General features: G+C 37.3%; 1 protein-coding gene across 2 annotated transcripts in view; it reads left to right on the forward strand.

Annotated features, from left to right (window-relative positions):
* The first annotated feature begins 565 nt into the window (after positions 1–565).
* LOC150077911 (regulator of G protein signaling loco-like) overlaps positions 566–27,870 on the forward strand; it is a 56,935-nt gene continuing 29,630 nt past the window's right edge. The window contains exons 1-2 of one of the 2 annotated variants that reach the window (XM_090384826.1): positions 566–888; positions 22,993–23,146. In XM_090384826.1, the coding sequence (XP_090240952.1) occupies positions 23,027–23,146 (120 nt within the window). In that variant the 5' untranslated portion in view covers positions 566–888; positions 22,993–23,026. Of the gene's footprint in view, positions 889–19,448; positions 19,638–22,992; positions 23,147–27,870 lie in introns of those variants that run through there. The other variant, XM_090384825.1, reaches the window with a different exon arrangement.

Consider the following 27,870-nt stretch of genomic DNA (forward strand, 5'->3'; position numbering starts at 1 on the left):
GCTAATAAAAATGCTGGAATATTAATAATTTTGCTTATGCTTCGTGCTTTTTTTTGTTTCCAGATTTGAATTTCTGCAGACATTAATTTGAACTTTGTGATAATTGTTTTATTATTATTATTATTATTATTATTATTATTATTATTATTATTATTATTATTATTTTATTTCTATAATTGTACCGGTATTTTGCAAAACTATAATGAAATTGTTTTACTGTGCTGTTTGGATAGAGCTATATAAGGAATTATAAACAGTTAAAACAGCTTCTGAAATGCGTTAATTTGCTGTTCAACTCCTATCACGTGATCTCCAATATCTGTTTATCTTGAAATGTTTCCATATAGTCTCGGCCACGTCCTTCAACCCTCACTACATCTACGAAGAAGCTAGCGTTTTATCTTTCATGTGGCAACGTCTCAGATGCTATCAACAAGGACATTGTCCAGTAAGCAATTCTCTCTTTCTCCCCAGATAAAATTAAAAAAGAAAAAAAGAAAGAAGAAATAAACACTGAGAGCATTTTGTATAACTAAGGGTTTTTCGTTTGTCAAATGAGAATGAGAGGTGTGAACGTATGTATGTGTGCTCGTGTGGTTATTCCGGAAGTCCTATTTCCACTTCCGTTTTTGCTCGTGTTGCAGGAAACAGTCAATCGAACAATTTCAAGAGAACGTTTACTGAATTAGCTGCATATGGTAGAGATCCAGTGAGTGACACTGAAAGACCTTGTACATTTGCGATCCATGTGTTGGCAACACCGCACTAGGAAAGGGAAGGCGTATGTTCTGGGAATGCACTTAGCTGATGGTGTTCAGTGGCTAACTATTGGGATGAACAGAAGACACTAAAAGAGATTATATCTTTAAAAGCATCCTGCTGTATACCGTAAGTAAAGTTTAACGATTATTTCGTGTGTGTGTGTGTGAGTTAGTCAGTCAGGACACAGCCAGTTTGTTTTCTGTTTACTAAACAGCATAGATCATATTAACCACCATTAACCATATTATTATTAGGGAAAAAAAGGAATGTTCTAATAATCACATATAAATATACCTGTAATTGCTAATTACTTGAATAATCCGTATTTATATTTATTTATATAACATAAAAATTACACTATTTATTATATATAATATAGATTTAATAAATAAATATCTTTAAATATAAATATAATAAATTATATGAGATATTACATACAAATTATATTATATAAAACTATAATAAAAGTATATTAATAGAAATTATAATATTTGAATAATTAATAAAATTTTAATTTATTTGTCTACCCTTTGTCCAGGGTCAACAGGGAAAATGTCTTTCGAATATAGAGATCAGATAACACCCTTATGTACAGGGTGTGTCAAAAATATCTACACATTTCATTGTCAATAAAAAAAATTATTGATACTCTATATGTTAACATAACTCCAAATGTGAAATTTTCAGGTAACATGCAGTTACCAGATGTCATTAAACTGACTGCGCGGGTCAGTTTAATGAGAAAGAAAAATGGTACAAGACTCCGTTAACAGAAAACGTAAAGCAATTTTTAAATGGAACTGGAATTCTGAAAATGTGCCCATGAGACTGAAAGCAGCAGGGCAAGTGTACACCACATACAGTATTGAGATATGCTTAGTGGAGACTGTACATTCCAAAGTTGCTGTGTGCAATGACTGAAAACGATTCTTATTGGTGTAAATTCTCGCGGTTAGTAGAGTGGTTATAATCACGGTCCTTTCAAGGTGGTAAAGGCCTGGGTTCGATTCCCATCAGTGACGCGAGGAATTTTATTTGACTTTTTTCCACAACGTGGGTGAGTTGGTTGGACCCAGCGATGGTTGCATGGTTTTTCTCCCAGAAACTAGGGTTTTTTTTGTCCAGTAAATAGCAAACACACACGCACACCTACACTTTATCAGCGTATGGAGCTTGCGAGTAGTTTCAAGGGAAGATGATCAGGATGTATAGATCGTGTACATGATTTGCGGGTCGTATGAAATCCCCTTTAAGCTCAATGATACTTTTAACCTTCATAATTCTGGTACTACTCTCTAGAGAATGCAAAAACTGATGTAGACAATGCCGTGAACTTTCAAAGACTAACGATGTGATGAGGTATGTCTTCTACAAATATTTTAGGACCATTTTCTTCGAGAAAATGGTTATGGTGTTGTATCTTAACATGCTCCTGACAGGCGTTGCATCTGATCGTCGCTAGGTGTACAAGGATGAGGAAGTTTATTATCTGCAAAATGGGGCAATACCATGATATCATGGCCTGTTTTTATGTTGAATTTCCACACTTTTGGATTGAAGAGGAAGTGTTGAATTTCCACCATATTCGCCTTATTTGACTTCCATGTCTTTTACTTATTGGTTTCCCTAAAAGATATAGTGTGTAATTGGCACACTATAGGTACACATTCACTTCCATATTGAGCATATCTCAATACGGAAGTGAAAATTCATTATATCGTGATTATATGCAAATGATCAAGCATGTACGAGTTGGAAGAGAAAATAAGCACGATAGAGAGTCACTGGAGGGGTCAGATTGATACATGTTATTATTAGTTGCAAAAGAAGGAAAACTGAATATTTGTAGTCAGTTTGTCGTAAAGAACTCAGAACTCGTGTATAATATCAGGGTATATCCAGTTGAATGGGATCGCATAGTCAGGTTCCGTGAGTCTGGATGATCCATTCGGCAAATTGCTGCCCACGTTGAGACGTTATCTTAGGATATTTTGTCAACGTTGGCGCCACTGGCCAGCAGAATACATCCACAGCCGTCATCCTGGTTCTGGAGCCCTAAACAAATGTCAGAGCGCGTAACTCTCTGACATTTATATGAGGATAAATAACGAGCAGGCATACTACAGCTGACAAATTTGTATCCTTAATGAGATTTACAGATGATGTTATTTCATCGTTGAGACATTCAGCAAAGAAAACTACTTTTAGTAGATGGCTATAAGAGGCAGGACTACATAGGCATTATGAAACTTCTTTAGACCTTCTTTTGATCATTTCTTCAAGGGATACGTAACCGTTTTCTGACAAGACAATGCCCAGCCCATGCTGTTAATGATGTCAGACAATTTCTGTGCAATGCCTACATACTCCCCGGGACCGTTAGTTGCCTTGATTTGCCTTCTACTGAAGTGTGTGGGACATGATGGGTTTACTTAATACATAGGTGGTTTAAGAAAGCATTTAACTCACTGTACACCAAGGTTCAGCTAAACCAATCTGTACTTTTAGGATGGGCAGTTTTTCTGACGCGAGGGGCCTCGTGGGTAGCACAGTTGGTATTATCACCGTTCTTCCCACACAGGTTGGAGAAGACTTGAGTTCGAATCTCGTCAATCACGAAAGAAATTTTTTGGACCTTTTTCACAACGTGGCTTAGTTAGTCGATCTCAGGTGAGGGTAGCATGGTTTTTTTCCTCTTGGAAACTCAGGTTGTTCTTGTTGTCGTAGAGTTTTAGGAGCATTAGCGACTAAGATCATATTGCTCCGTGTATATTGTCAGTGAATTGCATGTGTTCTGTGGTCCGATTTTTTGTTTACTGAACAAAAAAAAAACGAGTTTCCGGGAGAAAAAACCATGCTACCTTCGCCTAAGAGTGAGTAACTCAACTGCATTGTGAAAAAGCCCTATAAAAATTCCCCCCGTTATCGACAGGATTCGAACTGAGGTCTTTTTCACCCAGTGTGGGGAGGACAGCGATCCTACCACTTGTGCTACTAATTCTACCCGGAGAAACTGAAGTGTTTCGTCCAGCAAACAGCAAATCGACCACAGAACACATGCGATTTACATACGTATTATATATGGAGCAATATGGTATAATTTGCTGATGCACTTAAAACTGTACTAAAACCAAACAATCTGACTAGAGTATAGTTTCAAAAAGTTAATATTTTTTCAAGGACGAATTCTATCCGGATGATACTTTTGTGGTAAAATATAAATAAAAAATAAATAAACTGACATCAATTTACCTTTGCACCTGTCTTTTCGGAATATTTGACCTAGCGACAATTACCACTCTAACGTTTGCTGGGTCCCGCATGAGAGGCTACTGCATAAGCTTGAACACTTTGGGATTACTGGTAAGATTCTAAGATGGACTGCTGGGTAGCTGCAAGGCAGAAGGCAGAGGGTTGTGATTAATAGATAACCTTCAGATTGGTGTAACGTCAGGAGTGGGGTCTCTCAAGGATTTGTTCTTGGACCACTGTTGTTTCTCATTTTCATGAATGACATCGACGAAGGGATAGAAGGTGTGATGTCAAAATTTGGAGATGACGTAAAGATTGGCAGAGTCGTTAATGTCGCTCCTTCAGGATGACTTGAACAGGCTTGAGGCCGTTGACAGCTGGAACAAGTTGCCTTCGCAGGTAGTTCAGGCTGATAGCTGGAAAAGTGGCAGCCACGTTTTAATGCTGCAAAATGCAAGGTCTTACACTTGGGGAACAGCAACCCACAAATAAATTATACACTTGGTGGGGCTGAATTAAAAACAGTGGTTAAAGAAGGGGATCTGGGTGTTATGATACCGGAAGATATGAAGTTTTCTGAACAGTGTAAGCAGGCAGCCAGGAAAACCAATAGTGTACTATCGATGATTTATCGAACGCTATCATGTAGAGATAGGGAGCAGATAATCACACTGTATAAGGCAATTGTATGACCACATTTGGAATAATGTGTTCAGGCGTGGAGATCTCATCTGAAAAAAAGGAAATCGTCTTATTGAAAGGTTTCAAAGACGAGAAACTCAACTGGAATGGTGAGATTGGCAGAAGGACGACTGTATAAGGAAAGATTCCGATTATGTGGGCTACAGAGCTTGGCAACCAGGCATCTCAGAGGTAACCTAATTGAGGTTTATAAGGCTCTGAGAGGGATTAGTAAAATGAATGAAGGTGGAATTCTCACTGTTCTAAAGAATTCCCGAACTAGGTTATAAATTCAAATTACTGGGATTGAGGTTTAGATTAGATTGTAGGAAGTTTTCTTTTAGCTAGTGAGCCGTTGACAGCTGGAACAAGTTGCCTTCGCAGGTAGTTCAGGCTGATAGCTGGAATAAATTCAAAGATCACCTGGATACTTACTTGTATAAAGAGGGAAGCATATAATTTGTTTTTTATCTACTGTTTTTTTCTTTTTTTTGCCAGGGTAGCATAAGCCTGTGGCTTCCTTGCACTATATGGCGAATACTATAATAAGAAATAAAGTTTGCCGCTTGGTTTGTGAATCTAAAAAAAAAAAAAAAACGAGAAAGTCTCATTGCTAACGACAATTTTCGTGTTTTATTTTTTCCACCAATCATCATCATCAATATTTTATCATTTTCAACAGAACACAAACGCGTCAACTTAAATATATCAGAACTGACACAACTCATTTCAGATAAGATAATTGATCACAAAGTGAAAGAGAGTGCGAGCACGCTTTGCTGTCGCTCTCTCTCTCTCTCTCTCTCTCTCTCTCTCTCTCTCTCTCTCTACGAGATTTATTGTGATATAGTTTGGAGTACTTTGGAAATGTACTTTGTATAAATGCTCATTATTGATTGCTCAATGTTCTTTTTTATACTGGTTTAATATCGCATAGAATACTGACAAAATGGGATTTGCAAATAAACATTACGGTTTAATGCTTTTATTTACAGTTAGGCTGATTGCAAACGAAAATCTGTACATGAGAAAAGTATGCGCCAAGATGAACCCAATGAACTTGAGTAACAAAGAAAACTAAATCAAGATTCATATTTTATTATTTCCACGACTGAGAACTGTTTGTTCCATCAATAGCGATTCTGGGGACTGTGACAAAGCGCCAAGTAACCTTTCAGAAAGCGACTTTGAAGGAAGTTTCCAAAGCACACATCTAAATACTTACCAGAGGTTTATTGTGAGGACGTCTACAAATAATTCAAAAATTTACGATGAAATTTTGTACTGATTTAATCTTAGAACTTTACTATCAGACCTCGTAAATCTTCATGTCTTTGTAAACGGAAACATAGTAAGTCGTTAGATAACAGGATGAATACTTTGCAACCTATGGATACCTGGTCTCAAGTTCATTTTAATGGAGGATTTAATGGACGACACAGCTCATCAGCTAGATCAGAACCTGGAAACAGGTCGTGAGGTGTAAGTTTGTCATTTTGTAAATTTCACGTATACTATGGAAATTAAAAACCAGTTTTCCAAGGGGGAACCATGCAATTCTCGCCACAGAGTCAACCTCCGGCACTCATATACCACATACAACACACACATATAACAAAACTCATTATAACTTTGTTCAGAGTTCAAATCTTCCTCAGTGTATTATTGGATACATACTCTCCTACAATCTACGGGCAATTCAAGTGGTTATTGGGCAGTGCTGTAATTTTGCCAGTTAAAAGATCTGTATATGTAAATTATCATTCAGAACCACCCGAGAATTACCTCATCTACCCGTGTTTGTCTATAAATTGCATGTGTTCTGTGGTCGGTTTGCCTATAAATTGCATGTGTTCTGTGGTCGGTTTGCCTGTTTTGCTGGACGAAAAACTGAAGATTTTGGGGAAGTGGTACCTTGCTGTCCTTGCCTTAGATCGACTAACTCAGCCAGTAAAAATAAATCGCGCGTGTACCCTGTACGCACGAAAGATGTTTTATGTGTAAACATCTTTGACGACACTTACTAAATTTCGAACAGCTAGAACCGAAATCATGAACGATGTAATTTATGCTCACGGCCGCTACTTACTCTACCGAATCAATGTTAGCGAAAAATAGGAAACACAATTACGCTGCTTACTCTACAGAATCAACCTTTGGAAGGTTGAAGGTTGTTACGCTACAGAATCAACCTTTGGAAGGTTGATTCGGTAGAGTAACCAATAGCCTAATTACCCATTTGATTGTAGCCATTTGTTAAATAGTATGATTGCAACAATACAAGTATTTGTATTGTTACAATAATACTATCACATTGGATCATATTACTCTTGTCATGCTTTGTCGCAAATTACACCTGCAGCGCTAACGAGATCTGCAAGAAACGACAGTATCCACGCATAATACGCTATCGAAACTATGACTTGGCTCAAGATCTCAACGAGTACAAGCGTGAGATGGTAACGCTGCACATTCCATTACGCAATGAGGAAACAGAGATACTGTCACAGATGAAATATGTCAAGTTCAACGACGACAGTGAAGAGCTCATACTATATCGTAAATTGTATGAATCGGACTCGGACATTTGGCAAAACGATTGAAATATGTAGGATGATGTGTCAAGACAACGATGACGGTGACCCTGACGAAGCATGCGGTAATGACCTGCATAGACTTGTAACGCGACTTCGAGAAGAAGACCCCTTTCGAAACTTTTACAATCATCCAAACAACAAGATGACTGAGGATCTAGAGCTCGCCATGCTCAACCGACTCAGCGCAATTGCAAAGAAACGCGAAAACTTGATGGCCAACGAGGCCTTCTGCAACCTAATGAGAATGGTCAACAACAAGCAAAAGATTCTACTTATACATATAATTTGGAGTCTGTTATCTCCCAATCGCGAACCGATTCAAATATTCTTGACCGACCCAGCTGGTTGCAGAAAAACGTTTATGATTCGCCTCTTGATGGAAATATACAACGCTTCAGTAATACAGACGGGTACTGCAACGTTTACATTACATGCGATTCAACTGGAAAGGCTGAAGCACATGTAATGTAATGATCTTGGATGTGCTCAGAGCTGGTTTATGCCAGCTCTGAACACATCCAAGATCACTGCCCTTAAGATATCCATTTCTCTAGTTATCAAAATGTTTCTGCCACGGGTGGCAATAGTTAGCCAAAGCCACCTAAGTGGTATACCCCGAATCATAAACGTTTTTTCCACAACCAGCTGATTTATGCCAGCTCTAAGCACATCCAAGATCACCTCCCATGATCCTTTGCGCGATATATTCTCCCGATTCTGTTTTCTTTCTCAAATGACGTCATTTCCGCGTCGCAAAATCATAACAAATTGATTTTAGAACCATCCGAAATTTAGTAAAATAAATAAATTTTCTGTTTATATTCCGGGATGAGCAAACGGTCAAAGAAGTTCACAAAATAGACAGAATACGAGAAACAGCACCGTATTTGCTTTGCTTTATTATTCAGTATTTATTTTACTTTTAGCTTCCAAATTCTTTAGATTTTTTGTCTGGTACAGGTTTGACTTTGTTAGGACTATTTAGTATAGAGCTTGTTGTTGTTGTTATTGTAGGGTTTTAGGCGCATCAGCAACTTAGGCCATATTGGGTCATATATAATATGTCTGTAAATTGCGTGTGTTCTGTTGTCGATTTGCTGTTCCCTGGACAACAAAACCGAGTTTCTGGGAGAAAAAAAACCATGCTACCATTCTGAGACCGACTAACTTAACCACGTTGTGAAAGAGACTCATAAAAATTGCTTTAGTTACAGCTTTTTTCTAAAGAATTTCCTGAGTTTAATGATTTATTTGTTTGTTAAAATTCGTTATTCGAAGCGCAGGTTCAACAAATGTCAGATAAACTCTAAAAAAAGTGGGAAATAATTGGTCACTATAACGAATTACTCTTGAATATTGTGTATTCTTTTTATGTCGAATTCTCAAGATCTTTTGTCTTCGATGAGATTAATAATCTCTAAACTGGACTTCAATATTAACTGTATTTCTTGTAGTGAATTTGTGACAGCGTTATACTTCTGCTACTGTTAATGAATCCAACCTTTGGTATTCTGCAATCAACTGAATTCCAGGAACTACTCTTTAACACTATGCAGAAAATCCTCATTCAAACTCATCTAATCAGCGCACCTCATACTGCAAACTCTGAAATTCTCCTGGATTCTAATACACTCAATGAAGGAAACAGCGAGCTATACACGGAGATTTGTGGTATAAAAACAATATTAACTAATCAACAGGCTGAAATTTCTGACATTAACGCCCAAATTAAAAATCTGACATCAATTATGTCTTGCCACTTAAGGGAAGCTAGGAAGAATTCTGAACCTACTCTCGACACCAATGGGCTCAAAGTGAATACGAATTCTTCATTAACTGACGATGCCCTCAGTACTGAGACCAGATCTTCACCTTCCACCGGCCTCAATAGTTCTACTGCTGCAAATATTAACTTGCCCAAGCCTGCTAACATTCATGATTCAAGTCATTCAACTGAGCAATTTATTGCCAAACAGACTCTGTTAGATGATTCTTCTGATGTAAATAGAACCACTCCTCCCACCTACTCTCCTCTGCGGAACAGTTCTGTCTGTACTTCTATTTCACAAGCTCAGAGTCACCAAGCGGAATCCTCTTCAAAATCAGTTAAGGCAACATATGCAAAAATAACTGCTGCCACATCTAATGAGGTCTGCAAACCTGTCTGTAGATCTGCCGCCACAGTGAGTAAACCTGTTTCTAATTGCCAGTCTCAAATATCGCACCAAAGATCAAAACAGAACAAACCGTCAGAAAATATTAAAGCATCTATATCTCAAGGTACTTTCTCCAAGCTTCCAGCCATAACTCATCAAACACAGAATGTAACTACTGCAGAAAAATCTCAGTTACTCAAACACAAGTATAATATCACAATTATTCCCACAAAAGACCGAATTTTTCTTTCTAGACTTGGACCCTCCACTAAATCTGAAGATCTTATCAACCTAATTAAAGAAGAATATGGTTTCGGAGTAGATGTCCGTTCTCTGAAGACACGATGTCCCGCCTACTCATCTTTTATAATAACATGCCTTCCATCACAAACAGAAAAAGTGTTGAATCTAAGATCCCTTTTATCAGGGGCTCTAGTAAAACGCTTCACGGACAGACCATCAAGGGAGTCCAAAATCTCCTCTCCACCGGCATAGCAATCAGATACCCTGCTATCTACACATACTACGTTCTCCTCTCGTCATAGAATCCCCAGATCCCAACTGTTCAGTGTTTACCTTCAGAATTGCAGGAGTATAATTAGCAACCTAAACCACTTCAGAGCAATCCAAGGCTCACATATTTACGATATTTACCTGCTCACTGAAACCTGGCTCTCCATAAATATTGATGATCAGGAGATTATAGATGGACAATATACAATCCATAGAAAGGACAGAGGATCTCGTGGAGGCGGAGTAGCTATTATACATTCTAACCATATACTCTGTGAAACTGCATCAAATTTCACAAATATTGAATCAGTATACTGCCTTCTTCATCTTGGCAAGTTAAAGGTTTTAATAGTATTGCTTTATTTTCCACCTCCTTTAACTAATATAGACCTCCAGTACTTAGAAAGCTCGCTGGAATCAATCTTCCCACTAATTCAATCTGCCGACATAGCAATGGTTTTGGGTGACTTTAACTGTCAAATGGCCAATTTAGAATCTTCTTCTCCATCACTGCAGACTAGGGCTCTCTTTAATATGCTTCACAGCTATGGTCTGGAACAAATTTGCAACTTTCCAACCAGAGAAAATGCCTACCTCGACCTAATATTTTCCTCTACTCATATAGATGTTCACACCGACAACCCCATATTTCACTCGGATCATTCACCTATTACTTTTGACATCACAGTGACTTCTCATAACTTCAAATGCAGCTCCCGTACTCCTCGATTCAATTTCAGAAAGGCTGACTGGCCTCTGCTCAACCTAGCTCTAAGAAACGTAGACAAGCAGCTCGCTGACGCTATGGATGACATCGATGTGCTCACCAACAACCTGATTAACTGTGTCCATTCAGTTATATCTGACATTGTTCCTCAATCCCATCTTACCGCACGCTCTACCTACCCGCACTGGTATAATAGTGAACTAATACGTAAAATTAAATCCAAAGAATTCTACAGAAACAAATATAAGCAAACAGGTGACAGTCAATACTATGAAATATTCAGCCAACTCCGCAAAGAAGTGAAAACTCTCATATTAAACTCCTACAACTTGTATACAGAGTCAGTTCAGGATAGTCTGCTTACTCACAGAGATATCAAACCATTCTGGAATTTCATGAAGCATAAGAACATAACCAGTAGAAAGTTACAACTCCGAAACGCAGATGGAATTCTCTTATCTGACGAATTCAGTATTGCTCAAGAGTTTGCCAAACACTTTTCTAGAATTCAAACAAATGATACATTGAGACCTGCCTCATTTCCTGACTTCACACCTGTTAAAGATGATATCCTCATTAATCTCTTTATCACTGATGAAGATTTAAACTCGGCATTAAAAAGCATGAAAAATGACTATACTAGAGGCCCAGATGACATTCCAGGCCTATTTTGGAAAAGGACTGTCATTACATTGAAACCCCTCATACTGCGGATCTTCAACCTGTCTCTCAGGCTGGGGAAGTATCCTAATCACTTTAAGCAGGTCAATATAGTTCCTATTTTCAAAAAAGGTGATAAAAATGACGTATGCGATTACAGACCCATAACCTTGCAAAACAGCCTGGCTAAACTCTTCGACACAGCAGTGCACAAACATCTCTTCGAATTCTTCAAGCCTTTTATCGATCAGAATCAACATGGTTTCTGCAGTGGCAAGTCAGTAGTCACAAATTTACTTCCTTTCTGGCAATACACCTCTGAAGCTCTTGATAACCACCTACAAGTTGATGCAGTCTACACAGACATATCTAAGGCATTTGATAGAGTCCCGCACGAACAACTTCTGGAAAAACTTAAGCTGTATGGCATCCGTGACCCTTTGCTCTCATGGCTACGCAGCTATATTACGCATCGTTCCTTGAGCGTTATCATCGATCAAGTGAACTCAGACTGTTTTATACCACTAAGCGGAGTACCACAAGGCTCTCCCTTAGGTCCTCTTCTCTTCATTGTTTTCGTAAATGATCTTCCTTCTTTCATCTACACCTCCAATGTTCAAGTTGCTCTCTATGCAGATGATCTTAAGATCTACTCAGCAGTGAAGGAGACTACCGATTCTCAACAACTTCAATGTGCTCTCAATAAATTCTCTCTGTGGCTATCTCTGAATGGCTTGTCTGCTAACCCCTCGAAGTGCAAAGTTATCTCTTTCTCATCTTGCAGATCTCCACAACTAATGAATACGGAGTATAGTATTAACTCTGTGATCATCGAAAGGTGTGACCAAGTTAACGACTTAGGGATTCTCTTTTCCAGCAGTGCTAAATTCGATGCCCATGTCCTTAAAATCACCAGCAAAGCATTCAAAACACTGGGATTCATCAAACGGAACACATACAAGTTCAAAAACTACAGATATGCGGTTATCCTTTATAAAACTATTGTTCTGCCAATCCTTGAATTCAGTTCACCCATCTGGAATCCTCACACAAAGACTTTAACTAACAAAATTGAAGCAGTCCAAAAAAACTTTATCCGTTACCTTACGTACCGCAATCCTCTATTCTATCACTCAGTGTATTATGAATCGCTGTGTGATTACTTTCATCTAAGGCCTCTGTGCACTAGAAGAGTTACTGCTGACATCGCCCTCCTAGCCAAAGTAATCACTGGAATTTATGAAGCATCTGATATCCTGAGTAAAATAAACTTCAATGCTCCCTGTAGACAAGTCAGGAACCTTACACCGTTTCGCCTTGACTCTGCCAACACGGACTTAATGAAGTTCAGTCCACTGAACAGAATCAGCAAATCAGCAAATGACTCTCGCATTGACTTCTTTGACAACTCCCAATCACTGATGAACTCCATCCACAAGTTTGCCTCTTCACTTAAACTGCAAAGTGACTAGCTCACATCTAATTATTGTAGCTTATTATTTGTTATATTATTTTTCTATTCTCTAACGGATTAATTATTACTTGTTTTACCGGTAACTTAACTTAATACAATCCTCTTTTGTACATATGCTTTTATTGTTTGAATCTATATCAATGTTTATCGTCCTGTAGGATTTCACATTATTGTTATTATGTTTATTGATCTGATCTCAGATACACTGTTAATGGTTACCTGTTGTGTATCTTTTTCTTAATAAAATAAAATAAAATAAAAAATAAAATAAAATGAACCCCATTCGAGTTCGGATGTGCCTAATGAACTTAAATCTATTAAGTCTAGTTTAGATTCTACTTATTACGATTTCTTAAAATCTTTGATCGATCCAAGTACTCTTCTCAATTACAAGGGAAATTTTTACACTCATCAACCAGAAATAATGACTTCGGTTACTCCTTCTGTGTGTTCATTTGCCAACCTCCCTTCGGCGAATGAGAAGGTCAGTTTAAAAGTTCCATCTTTCAACAAGAACGTTGTAAATAGCAGCTCAGATTTCTTATAAAACTAAGTAAGTACTGTACCTACATCTGAGTCTGCGCGGTAGCACAGCGGTATTGTCACCGTCCTCTCCATACCAGGTAGAAAAGGCCCGGGTTCGAATCCCATCGATGACGCGAGGAACTTTAATGGGCTCTTTTCACTCAGTGGCTGAGTTAGTCGGTCTCAGGCATAGATAGCAAGGTTTTTTCGTCCAACAAAAGAGACAAATCGACCAGAGAACACACGCAATTCACAAACATAATACACTCGGGCAGATGAAGAATATTCCGGGTGGCCCTGGTGTGACACATTGTCATTGTAGTGTATGTTATCAAATAAATAAGTAAATAATATACAAATAAATGTAAATTAATTGCATATATTACAGCATCCGCACGTATCTGCCCATCTGCTTTACATCACATGGGTTTGTTAAGGGGAAGTCTTGTCTGACTAATTTGATTGGATACTATGATGTAGTCACAAAGGAACTGGATGCAAAGAATAACTTTGATATCATATATTTGCATCTTAGAAATTGGAGCAGTGTGGCATTGGAGGCAAATTGCTGCTATGGATAAAGGGATGGTTGAGGGGGAGAAGACAGAGAGTGGTAATCAATGGACACTGCTCTTCGTGGACTAATGTTATTAGTGAAGTCCCTCAGGGTTCAGTGTTGGGTCCATTGTTGTTTTCTGTATTTATAAATGATATTGATGATGGTATCAGGCTTAATATCCAAGTTTAATATCCAAGTTTGCAGACGATACGAAGGTTGGCAGGGATGTTAATGACACTAATGACAGTAGACTGCTGCAGCAGGATCTAGAAAAGTTGAGCAGATGGGCTGAGAGGTGGCAAATGAAGTTTAACATTGACAAATGTAAAGTACTAAATATGGGAAGCAGTAATCCCAGTGTAACGTATCAACTCTGACAGTATTAGAGAATGAAATGGACCTGGGGGTAATTGTGCAGGCAAATATGAAGTTCTCTGAGCAGTGCAGACGGTCTGCAAGAGTAGCTCATGGTGTCTTGTCAATGATATACAGGAATATTTCTAGCAGGGATAAGGAGGTGATTATCCCCTTGTATAAGGCAATGGTCAGGTCACACCTTGAGTACTGTATACAGGTCTGGAGGCCTCATTTTAAGAAGGATGTAGAGCTGCTGGAACGAGTACAGAGAAGGGCAACAAGATTAGTGAATGGAACAAAGGGTTGCTCTTACGAAGAAAGGCTTAAGTTTTGCAAATTACAGTGTCTGGAGACTGGGCATCTGCTAGGTGATCTGATTGAGGTGTATAAAGCCTTGAATGGTTTGAGCATGCTCAATGCTGATGGGATTCTTCCTCTTGCTCAGAATAATCACCTGAGAGGGCATAAATTCAATTTGAGGAAAGACGGTTGTAGGATAGATGTGCGGAAGTTTGCCTTTAGCCAGCAGGTAATTGATTGGTGGAACAGACTTCCATCTGTCGTTGTAGAAGTTGATAGCTTAAACAGATTCAAGACAGAACTTGACAAACATTTGGAGCGACTGAAATAAGGGGTGTTTTTTTTTTTTTTTTTTGGCTGATGCTATATAAGCTTGCTTTCTTGCATCATGTGCCCTTGCTAATGCTAATACTAACACGTGATGCTGTTACTGACGGAGTGCTCCATTTCATGTGTAGGTGTACCTAATAAAGTGCCCACTCAGTGTAAATAGTGTACTCATTTATAAACGTATACTACAGAGCGAGAATATTTGACATAAAATTTGTTTTCTGTATTTTGTTTTTAAAAAAAGAAAACAATGATGTTAATTTTTTTCCCTGCAAATTCTAACATCATATTTTTAAAAAGTGGAAAGTGGAATAGAGTAATTGAAGTTGACCCCTTGGCACCTTTTTCACGTATATTGATGAGTTGAAGTCTTTGGTCAGTAGAAAGACCAATTATTTTCTGTTTACGTGATAGATGCAAACTTTAAAAAAAATCTCAGAAAAGTAGATTCTCGATTATACGTGTGCGGATTATCGAGGATTCTACTGTTCTATTATTCATTTTTGAATTATACAAATACTATTTAGAATCAGATTTGTATCGTAATTATCTTGGCAGCACGTCTTCTGTCTTTGCGCTTTTAGGAGCAATATCTGAAGAAATATCTAAAACATCCGTCCATGGTCAAACTTTATAATAACAGGAAAGAGAACTTGTGCCGGTTCTTACTGGATGGTTCAGACTTTACATCGCTCTGATCTCCATGGATCAACTATGTAAAGGGGATTAAGATTCTAAGCCTATCTGCTCCTGCTAGCTCTATTCAATGCCAAGTACACTGCGCTGCGTTCTGTTATCAGATGGTCTTATAGTGAATTATTTGTTACGCATCAAGATTACCAATGTCAAGCATAAGACATGACAAAAAAGCAGCGTAGAATGTTACTAATTCCTACTCTTTATCCTGAAAGTAATTTTCCTGCTTCAACCTTCCTCATTATAGAAAACTATGCCATTCAGATATTGCCATCTTCAAGCAAAAGCCCATTGGACATAAAGTCTAATTCCCATTGGACTTTATCCTCCTGTCAGAACATTCTAGGACACCATCCATATCGTGTCAATTGGTTTTTATCGAATTGTACATAAGAGTTCTAAACGAGAGTGGAGTTTACAATCTGAGTGGTGGTCTTCTAGTTTCAAGATGGCAGATTAAAATAAAAATACACTCAAGTCAGGATGTCCTGGAGTCCCCTCAGATATACTGTAGATTTGGTTTTATCGGCTTAAACAAAAGCCCTACATGGGTGGCTCTCTTGGAACAAGATGGTAGGATGACATTTGGTTTTTGGGTAGATACTGTAAAGAGAAGATAACATGCAAAAAACTTTTTTTGTTTTGCTGGACGAAAAACCCGAGTTTCCGGGAGCAAAAACCATGCTACCCTCTCCCGAGACACTAACTTAGCCACGTTGTGAAAAAAGGCCCAGGAAACTTTCTCCCGGATTCGAACTCTGGTCTTTTTCACCCTGTGTGTGGGTAGGACGGCGATACAACCGTGTTACCCAAGAGGATATCCTCCTTACAAATGATCGTATAAATAATTATAAATCCGTAGAAACGCATGAATCATGCAATTACCATTCGCGCATAAATTCCTGTAGGGCTAAGTCAGATAGGATCATCTCAAAAATCCAAGGCGGCGTCAACACTTAATCATTGTAGACAAAGCATAATTACTTGAAATTCGTATAATTGCGGTTTCTCCTTCTTAATGCTCGCTTGACGTTTCTTTCGGCCTTTCCACCAGTCCACCCTGTTAATTATTCAATGACGAGTGGCGCCTTCGGAGGGAACTTAAACCTCTCCCACGTGCGTTTGGTACTCTCTATCAGAAGCACGCGAGCTATAAGGACGCCTGGTGACGTAACTGGGTGGGTACGGTGGGAGTTGTCATCCGCGAGAGGCAGAAACAAGTTGCTGAGGGGTATCTCGATCCCTATGTACTCCTCGCCTATTCCATCTCTCGAAGCCTACGCACGCAGGCACACACACACACACACACACACACACACACACTAAATATTTCACCTCGCGGGGTTCATGCACCAATGACCTTGCCATTATATGACCTTGATTTATGGTCGCCCATGGCTCAGTGTTTGTTATACACTGCCAAAAGCCTGAAAATAAAAAATGAGTACAATCTTTTGCTGTCTGTTGGCGATCACATTATTCCATCAGATCCTTCGAATTACTGTTCCTGCGTTGATGGTTGAAGAATCCGATATCGATATGTGGCATAATGGCCACTGAACTCATACCTGGCAGATGTGATTTATTTTAAGAAATGACACTTGAGAAACTTCGGGTGAATTTTAACAACTAAGAATTTCAAGTTTGCTAAACTTCAAAAAACACAACAGTGCAATTCAATTTTGTTTGCATTTTCCTTTTCGTTTCTGTTCTCCACCCACTGTCTCTATGTCTGGCTTACTCACTCTCTCTCTCTCTCTCTCTCTGTATGTCTGTCTGTCTTTTTCTGTCTACCTGTCTGTTTCTTTTTTTCTTTGCGTCTCTATATCTGTCTTTATCTTTCTTTGTCTCTTCACATTGACAATTCTCTCTATCTGTATTTCTGTCTATCAGCATACTGACATCTGTTGCTCTCTCACTCTCTGTCTGTCTCTCTCTCAATCACTCACATTATTATTGTCTTTTTCTATCTGCCCCTCTTCACCGTTTCTTTCCGTCGTTCTTTTCTCTCTCTCTCTCTGTTTATCTATTTATTTCTGCCTATTATCTCTCTCTATCTATCTATCTGTCTCTCTCTCTGTCTATTTGTTGGTCTCTCTCTCCCTTTCTCTCTCTCTCTGTCTCTCTGTTTCTTTCTCTATTTCACACTCTCTCACAATGATTCACATTCTTTTCTTTTCTTCCTTCCTCTCTCTATCATTCGCATTATTTTCTTTTCTTCCTCTCTCTGTCATTCACATTCTTTGTGTTTTTCTGTCTGTCCGTTGTCCGTCGTCACTTGTCTCTTCCTCTGTCTGGTTCTTTCTTTCGTCTTTCTCTTTATCTTTCCTCTCTCCCTTTCTCACTATGTCTCTCTGTCAGTCTGTCCGTTTGCACTTGTCTGTTTCTCTCTATCCATATCTTTCTGTCTCCCAATCACATTCTTCTACTCTGTTTTGTTTGTCCATCTTCACTTCTGTTTCTCTGTCTAGCTGTCTCTTTATGTCGGTATTTTCTCTCTCTCTCTCTCTCTCTCTCTCTCTCTCTGTCTGGTTGTCCATCTTTACTTGTCTTTCTCTCTGTCTTTCTGTTTCTGTCGGTCTTCTCTCTCAGTTCACACATTTTAGGTTTGTCTATTTTCCTTTGTCTGTCTGCTGTCTCTCTCTCTCTATCCGTCAGTCTTTTCTGTCCCTTGTTTCTTTCTCTCTATACTTGTATTTTTTTTCGATCTCAGTGTGTCTATCTTCATAATGACACTAGCTTCTCTCTCGCACTCTTCTTTCTTACTCGTTGTCTGTCCGTCTTCATATTGATACTTGCCTGTCCGTCTTCATATTGATACTTGCCTGTCCCTCTCTTTTTCTCTGTTCTCCTTATCGTCTCTCTCTCTCTCTCTCTCTCTCTCTCTCTCAAACTGTTGTCTTCATACTGAAATCTGATTCTCTCTCTTTCTTTTTTTCATTTCATTTTTTTTTTTGATAAATTATGGGAGTAAATTTCTTTCATCTTTCTCTCAGCAATCTTGCTCTGTTATATTCTCCTCTCTCTCTCTCTCTCTCTCTCTCTCTCTTACATTCTTCCAAAATCTTTCTATCTTTCTCTCCTTCATGTTTCTCCTTTGCACCTTTCATACCTAAAATATAGGGGGCACACAATCAGTTTACCGAGAAATAATTTTCAAAATTTAAATTTTGGAGTCAATTCTATGCTCACATTGCTTTTTCAATATTAATATTACATTTACACAACGTTATTTGTAATATTTAAACGAATTGTTCAAACTGTTTTCAGTAATTTACTTCTCCATAAGCTACATCTTTTCTCCATAAAGGGACATATGGTCCATCCTACGTAATAATATTAATCGTTATTAACTTTCTTTCTCCCTATTTCCCCTTCTCTCACTCTCTAGTTTTTCTTCCATTTTAAGTTTGGATCTTTATCCGTTATCCATACATTTCTATTTCATTTTCTCTTACATCTCTTTCTTTTGTTCTCTATTTTTTCATCCTCTTTCAGTTAATATTTTTAACGGAGCTGATACTATTATATTCGGTCTTTTTTCTCCCTCTCTCTCTCTCTCTCTCTCTCTCTCTCTCTCTCTCTCTCTCTCTCTCTCTCTCCACTCTATTATTTCCCTTTCTCCCTGCCTAGGTGTCGCACATCTGTGCAGTCCTCTATGGATACTGTATATTTCCTCTCAGTTAACGAAGTCCATTCATGCTGAATTGGTGAGGCCAATCTCCTTAATTGCAAAACTCCCAAAGCTACCGCGTCTCTGTTCTCCCTCCCTTCATCTGGACAGTCTTCCAGGCACTTGGTGACGTCAGAGAGGCTCTTCCGTTACGGTCTGATTCTGTAAGCCGGAAACGTCAGCACACACTTCCTCTGGGACTCCGGTGTCGAGCAGTTTACCGCACTGTGGCACGTGAACAGAGGACAAGCTTGTTGAATAGTTTGGCTCAGTTTTCGGATGAAGAAAGTGTTGTCAGTCATGCTTTAGGAAGCGATGATCACCAATAGATTGTTAGAGGCAGATCAAAGATGAGTTTCGGAAGAGCAGAGTTCGGTAAGTAACCTTGAATGATAAATAAAAACTTTTATTCGCGACAAATGAACGTTTACATTAATTAAAATAACGAAAATATAGAAAACAAATCATATTGTGTAAATATCAACTTTCTAACTTGGCGTGGTGCCAAAAGTGAGTGGCAACTTTGTAAATTGTCTATTTGGGTTTACGCAAAATTAAACAAAGTTGCAGTTGCATTTATTGACAGTTGCAATGATCTGTGACGTCACAGGTATACAAAGTCGTTAATATCAACTTTCTAACTTAAAAAAACTTGGCATGGTGCCAAAAGTGAGTGGCAACTATTGTCTATTTCGGTTTACGCAAAAGTAAACAAGTTGCAGTTGCATTTATTGACAGTTGCAATGAACTGTGACGTCACAGGTATAGAAAGTCGTTTTTTTTATATATATTTTTAGTGATCTTTAATGTCATTAGTTGTGGAAAATAGTTATAATATGGTAAAAGCAAGCATTAAAAAAAAAAAAGATGCTCAGTAATCTTTCAAGTTAATCCTTTGCACACAAGATGACGTTCAAAAACAGTAGCGTTAAAAAATGAACGCACAAGTCGTGTAATACGTTTTCACACAATTATGCTCGTTGGGGGGTTAATGACCTATATCTTTGACTTTACACCACAGATACATACAAAGGTATGAGAATGTGTGGGTATAAATAAACATGCGCATTCCTAACAGCAGTACATGTTGGAGGGCGCTACTGATGGGGGTCTTTAACAAGATATTTGAAGGCGTTCCCGCTGTCTAGAATGTCTGCTTATAGGCCACCGGATAATGTTTAATTCAGTAAGTTGAAATATTAATTTTTTTAAAAAAAACTAATATTTGAATTTGAATTAATATAAAATGAATGATTAACATTCCCATATGTTTAAAACAATTATTCGTCATTAGAGGGGTGGTCAAAAGGTTCTAAGAACAGGGTAGCTATAACGTCTTACAAAATTACGTGAAAAAATTTTATGTCAATGTCCTATGCAGTTTCTGAAATTTGTTATTTATTATTATTTTTTTTTTTACGTTAGTAGGTGGAAGAAGAATAAATATCCAGCAAATTGAGCATCGTTCAGTAATCAGATTTTTGACCAAGGGCGGAAATACTTGAAAGAATGAATGTTTGGAGAAGTTTCACCCAGTTATGCTAATATTGCAAGATGGTCGATAGAGTTCAAGAGGACGGGAGTTAGTTTAGGATAATCCAAGGTCAGATTGGCCATCTGAAGCAATCAAATCTAAAATAATTGCAATAGTTGAAGAAACAATTTAAGAAAACAGAAGAATTAAAGTGTCTGAAGTTAAAAAAGTACTTAATCTTTCTCATGGAAGCATTTTAATAATAATATATGAGCATCTGGGAATGTCCAAAGTTTAACCCAGATGGGTTCTCAGAAATCTTTGCATTCACGACAAACATCAGAGAATGGAATCATCAAAACATAATTTAAAATTAATTTTTGCTAATCCAGATAGATTTTTATCCCGTTTGGTGACTTGGTTATGAAAGTTGGCTACATTTTTATGTTGTTGTTGTTGTTGTTGTTGTATTATGATTTTAGGAGCATCAGCGACTAAGACCATATTGTTCCGTATATAGTCTGTAAATTGCATGTGTTCTGTGGTTGATTTTCTGTTTACTGGATGAAAAACACGAGTTTCCGGGAGAAAAAAAAAACCCATACTATCTTCGCCCGAGACTGACTAACTCGGCCACATTATGAAAAAGGCCCATAAAAATTCCTCATGTTAGGGACTGGAACTCAAGTCTTTTCTATCCGGTGTGGGAGGATTCTATCAATTGTGCTACCCACGAGGACACATTTTCGTGATGCTCAATCTAAATTAGAAAGCATGAAGTGGAAGTACAACGGATTTCCAACACCCGAAAAATAAGTTTCAAATCCAATCATCAGCTGTAAAAGTGTTAACTTCAGCTTTCTGGAACACAAAAGGATTGTTGTTAGTTGATTACCCCGCACCTAAAACCACAACTGGAGAATATTATGTCAGCCATATGTCAAAGTTAAAAGCTGAAATTCGAGGCGGGGAAAAAGAAAAGGACAGTTGGGCCATCGGGTTTTGTTTCTCTATGACGATGCACCCGGATATAAAGCCCGGATTGCACAGGATAAAATTCATCAATGTGCATTTAAATAATTAAACCACTCCCTGCATGCCAGTTCTGGCTCCAAATGGCTATTATTTTTTTCAGAAACCTCAAGTCTGATCTTCATGGCACTCACTTTAAAGATAATGATGATCTAAACCAACTGTAGAAGCCTGATTTGATGTCCACCATGAAGAATTTTTATTGAACGAACGATTAAGCTCTTTACAGATTAAATACAATAAGTGTAGCGAAATTATAAAAGAAATTACTGTGAGCTTCCTTTTAATATAATAAAATTAAAATTAACCAGAATAAAAATAATAAAAAACAAAATAGGAAATAAATACTAACTGTACCGTGGGAGAGTACAGTTGGTAATGGATTAAATACATGAAATGTTAATTTGGGAATGTTTGGAGAGCAACTGAGCGGGGGGGGGGGGGAGAAAGGAGAGTTATTGGCTAACAGTGATCGTGACTGCACCAGAATTGTAATGACACATAATAGGGATCGGGGTTAATATTAATTCACTGTGGGGAAAGTATACGTGCTGGGCTACAGATCGATGGGCGTCTTTAATGTAGCATGCCAGCAGTGTTACAAGGAACTCATCGGAAATGCATGATCCTCACAAAGAATGGGAGTCGTCTCAAGGACAAGAGAGCGTTGGATTGTACTTGAACATAATTATTCGATCATTATTAGTGATTTAACGACCCATTGTCCTCGTGGTGTCAGCTGTAGACACGATGCTTACTCCCCCCCTCACATCCCTGTGTGTTGCACAATTAACAAGAGGGGCGAGACATCTCTGGTAAATGTTGTCTAGCAGAGAGAAAACTTTTCAAACAGCCCTCTGGGGTATACCTGCAATTATCTACGGCTACGCTAATATAGGTATGATAATGAGTTATGCAAATACACACGCACATACAACGATCTATTGATATATTTTTAATTTGGCAGTGCATTTCCCTTTAAACGAGGTTCCAAATAACTGCGCCATCTGACGGAGGAAATGATAATGTTCGGTTCATGTCTAGGTCATTCACTTTCTCTTATTGGCTGGCTGACTGTATATATAACTTTAATGAATCATAAACGTTTCTGGCTAACGGTAATTATTAACAGTCATTTATCGGGATTCATAACTAATGTCGAATTGAGACTTTGGAACATTGAACACAGTTGGGTGATGATTTATCTTTTGTTTGTATCTATAGAGAACGCCCTATGGGGAGCTAAGTGAAAGTGACCATGATGGTAATTAGCCACTATGGGAGGAACTCTCGCCGAAAGAGTTCGACTGGTGTGATTAACTGGGCGACCAGCTTCGAAGTCCTTCTGCAAGATCCCTCCGGTCTGGCTGCATTTACAGTAAGTATTCAGTAACTCTCTCTTTCTTTCTTTCTTTCTTTCTGCTTTTCTATTTTTTTCACATTGTTAGTCTCTCTCTCTCTCTCTCTATTTTCCTTAGTTTGTTATTCTCTCTCTGTTTCTTTCTTCTACTCTCTCCCTCTCTCTTTGTTTCCTTCTTCCTTTTTGTCTCTCTCTGTATTTTGCTATGTTTTTCTTTCTTAATCCTTCTCCTATGCACACCCGTTTTTCTCTTCTTCCCTTCATTCTCTCTCCCCTCCTCTCTCTGTCTCTCTCTGTCTCTCTCTCTCTCTCCCCTTTTATATTTTTTTCCATTTCTTAATCTATCTTGCTATTCTTTTCTTTTCTTTCTCTCTTTCTCTCTTCGGGCGCCTCCATAGCCAGGTGGGAAGGAGCAGTAGTGCGTAGCACACGCTTCTTGATTAAGCCGGGGTTCGAGCCCGTCACCACTAAATACGGAGGATGCAGAAAGGTCAGGGAATGACCACTGCATATTCCCAGAGCAATATGGCCTTAGTTGCTAATGCTCCAAAAAATAACTCTCTCTATCTGTTTCTTCCACTCTCTTTGTGTTTCCCTCTTGCTCTCTCGCTCTGTTTCTTTTTCTCTCTCTATTTTTATATGTTTTTCTTAATCTTTCTCTTATGCACACCCATTTGTTTCTTCCCTTCATTCTCTCTCTTTTTATATTTTTTTCGATTTCTTAATGTCTTTCTATTTCTTTTTTCGATCCTCTCCCTCTCTATTTGTTTCCTCTCTCTCTCTCTCTCTCTCTCTCTCTCTCTCTCTCTCTCTCTCTCTCTCTCTCTGTCTCTCTGTTTGCTTCTCTTTTTCTTTATCTCTATTTGCTTCTCTCCCTCTCTCTCTTGCCTCTTTCTCTCTCTATCTTAATTTCTATTTTAAAATGTTTTGTTTTCTCTCCTCGCCACTTTTCTCGCTTCTTTGTTATTTTTCTGTCTCAATATCTCTGTATTTCTCTCTCTCTCCCCCTCTGTTTTTCTCTCTTTCTCCTTATTTTTCTTTCTTTCTTTCTTAATCGTTCTAGCTTACTCGCTTTTTTGCTCCTTCTCTTCACCTTTCTCTTTCCTTTTTATTTATTTTTGTTTGTCTGTTTTCGCTCCTCGTCTCTCTTTCTATTAATTTTCTCCTACCCTAAATTATATTCTGTCTATAATTTTTCTCTTTCATTTATTTCTGTTTTTTTATTTTTTATTTTTACTTCTTTCACTGTGTCTTCAGTTCAATCTCTTTCGTTAATTTCTACCCTTCAGTCTACAAGTCTGTTTATTTTTAATCGAGCACCATTACACAACTGGCTTCTACGCAGAACTGCTTCAGTAATTCCTTGTTCTCTCTCTCTTCTACTGTCCCAAAGATAAGTGCTGTATTCGTTCATAAACTGCCCTCTTACGTCATCAGTTGACCTTGTGACCTCCTGAGCAACGTTCTGTCACCTTGCTGCTGGATGATCGCGTTTCATTTTCGCTCCTTACGCGGTTTCGATTACCTGATGAACTCAACAGATTGATGAATGATGGTATACGGATGGATGGTGCTGAGAGACACCGTGAAAAGCTACAAGCTACAACGCACACAAGTTATGACGTAAGCCCTGAAACAAAAACATTGCTAACATGGCCATGAAATATAAAAAGGACCAATTTTCTACTAAATTCTCATATTTTCTACGGCGGTAGCGATAATATGGTAAACACTTGACGGGGAAAAGTTCTCGGCCTAAATAATTTGTTTACAAATGTTCTTGACTTAAGCACCGAGAAATAGTTACCTATAGTAAACATTTGTGAACTTCTAAGAGCAGTCTTATTAAGTTTAGCTGATTCATTCCTGGAATCATATAACAGATCACTCAATAAATCGACTAATATCACTTTTATTCTTGTTAATTTCAACAATTAAAAAAATATTTGATTGTCATTAATTTCAATAATTAAAAATGTTTCATTGTCATGAATTTCAAGAGTTAATATTTTATCCCATTAGTATCAACAGTTAAAAATTTAATCTTTTTGCGAGTTTCAACAATTAAACTAGTTTTATATTTTTGTCAGTTTCAACAACTAAACTATTTTACTGTAAAATTTATATATAGTATAAAGTTTACCGTATGGATAGAAACCACGTAATTCTTTCCCAACTATATTATAAACAATTTTTTCTCTTTTGTCAGTTTCAACAATTAAAATATTTTCATCCTTTTGTCATTTCAACAATTAAACTAATCTTATCCTCTTGCCATTTTCAATGTAAATTTTATTTTTTTTTGTCAGTTTCAACAATTAAATGTTTATCTTTTTTGTGAGTTTCAACAATTAAACTATTTTTATCTTTTTGTCATTGTTGCTCAACAATTAAACTGTTTTTTTATCCTTTTGCCAATTTCAACAATTAAAAACTAATTTTATCTTATTATCGGTTTCAACAATTAAAGTACTTTTTATCAGTTTGTCAATTTCAACGATTAAACTAATTTTATCCCCCTGCCAATTTAAACACAAACTAATTTTATCTTTTTTGTCAGTTTTATTGAATAAAATAATGTTTAACTTTTTGTGAGTTTCAACAATTAAACTAGTTTTATCTTTTTGTCACTGTTGTTCAACAATTACTGTATAAAATTTTTCTTTTTTGCTGTTTCAACAATTAAACTAAAATTTTATCATTTTGTTAGTTTCAAGAATTAAATACGTATAGAAGTTCCTATTTTTCCAGTTCAAGAATTACTGTAAACTTTCAGGTTTTTTTTTTTAGAAATTGTTTAAAAATTAATAAATCTTTTAATTTAACAATGAATAAAACAAAAGCGATAATATTAAAAGGTAGCTGAAAGATATTCCACAGGCAGTTATTTTCCTGCGTGTGCACTGCTTGGTTCTTCTCAGTGCTCTTTACCTCTATCTCGTTTAATTCACAGTAAACGGGAAATTGAAGCTTCAAGGAAAAGCAGACACTAGGAGTCATCAGCAAGGCACGACGCGGTTAAATAACAGCAACCATAGATAAAATATTGAGGGCATATAATTGAATAAATAGAATGAGGTGAAGTCGACAATATTCATCGCTAAATAAACACTTCTAAATATAATTTCAGTGGTTAAAAAACTGGAAGAACGTAACACATGAAATAGCAACAACTCTTTCTCTATTTTTTATAGGAAGAACAGGAAGAATGTACTCAGTATATCTCAAAGGCTACCTATCCTTCTTCCCTTTTATTTAATATTGGAGGATAAAAACATGTAATATAAACTTTTGCAATATCACAACGCACTATGCTGCCAAAAGTTATGAAACGACAACCTATCCACTTAGGAATAGTGTTACTATTCGTTTATGATAAATATTTTATTTAAAAACATTTAATTTAAATGCTGTATGATAACATGTAACTGTGTATTTTTGTTGCTACTACTTAAAAATTGATAATGAATTTAGACACCCTTTTCACCTATTCTTTTTTTTTTTTTTTCTTGAAAGATTTTACATTAACAGGAAATCCAACCGCAATTACCCGGATATCCATAGCCAGTAAGACACCGCCCCTCTTCAAGGAAGGGGAGGACCAGAATCATTAGTCAGCTAGATTATAAAACTTATCCAAAACAACAACACATTTCTTTATTTCAGAGAGCAGTTGAATAACGTACCCACATTTGAGCAAGCGCCCTTAAATGAGCCTAAAACTTCTGATACGGGTTGGTATTTCCCTTATGCCGATGTTTAAAAATCGGAATAGTAAATGAGGAGTGTTAATATGGAACAATTTTGAAAATAAGACTACTTTCCTTTTATTTTTTTAATCCAATAACTAATGTATTGGGGGGGGGGGGAGATATTCTCTCATATGTCCCTGTTTGTTCGCTAGTCAGTATCCATTCGCAGTTCAACTCCAAACATCAACTTTATTCCTTCTATCTGTTTTCTGGTAAAATCATCCTCCTATGTATAATTAGAAAATGCGATCTACAGATATTCAAGTCAAATATTAATAAGTTCCTACAAACTTCTTCACCCTCAACTCATCCGCCGTACTGCTTATTATAAATCCATGTCTTTTCCTACAATATACAGAGTATCAGAATATACTGTTTTCTAAGTGTGTTATAATTTTGCATAAACTGTACATTTATTTTCATAATTGCTCAATCACAGATTATGCAAATATGCATAAAATATAACCCATCTAATAAGTTTAGAACTTAAGAGATACGTCTAATTTTGGAAAATTAACATATGCAAGGCTTCCCTTTGATCCGCATAACTGAATGCAGCATATAATACAAACTGCCATCAGCAACTGATACCTAGAGATACGTGGTATCCGTAGCTAGGCTAACAGGTGATATTATTCGCCTTTGTTCACACAATTCACCAAGTTGGGTTCATTCACGTCTAGTTGACATTCCATTGGGATTATGTATGTTCAAGACATTGCTCACAGTAAACTAATTTATCATGAAACCAAACAACGTATGTGCATAATGCTACAATAGTTTAGTAGAATATCAGAGAGAGTTTACGTATCCAGAACCGAATTGATTATTGAAGCAAAGCTGTGATCTTGTTTTCAAGTGAATGCATTTGATTTTCACCACATCTTAATATTCTTGGAATCTCGTATTTGAAGAATGTCTTTTAGATAACAACGTCTATCTTACAAAACAGACCTACTTTATTGAAATTTTCGTACTAAATTAATAGTA

This window comes from Mastigoproctus giganteus, chromosome 11, assembly GCF_048544385.1.
Source record: "Mastigoproctus giganteus isolate SK-2022 chromosome 11, ASM4854438v1, whole genome shotgun sequence".
Taxonomy (NCBI): domain Eukaryota; kingdom Metazoa; phylum Arthropoda; class Arachnida; order Uropygi; family Thelyphonidae; genus Mastigoproctus; species Mastigoproctus giganteus.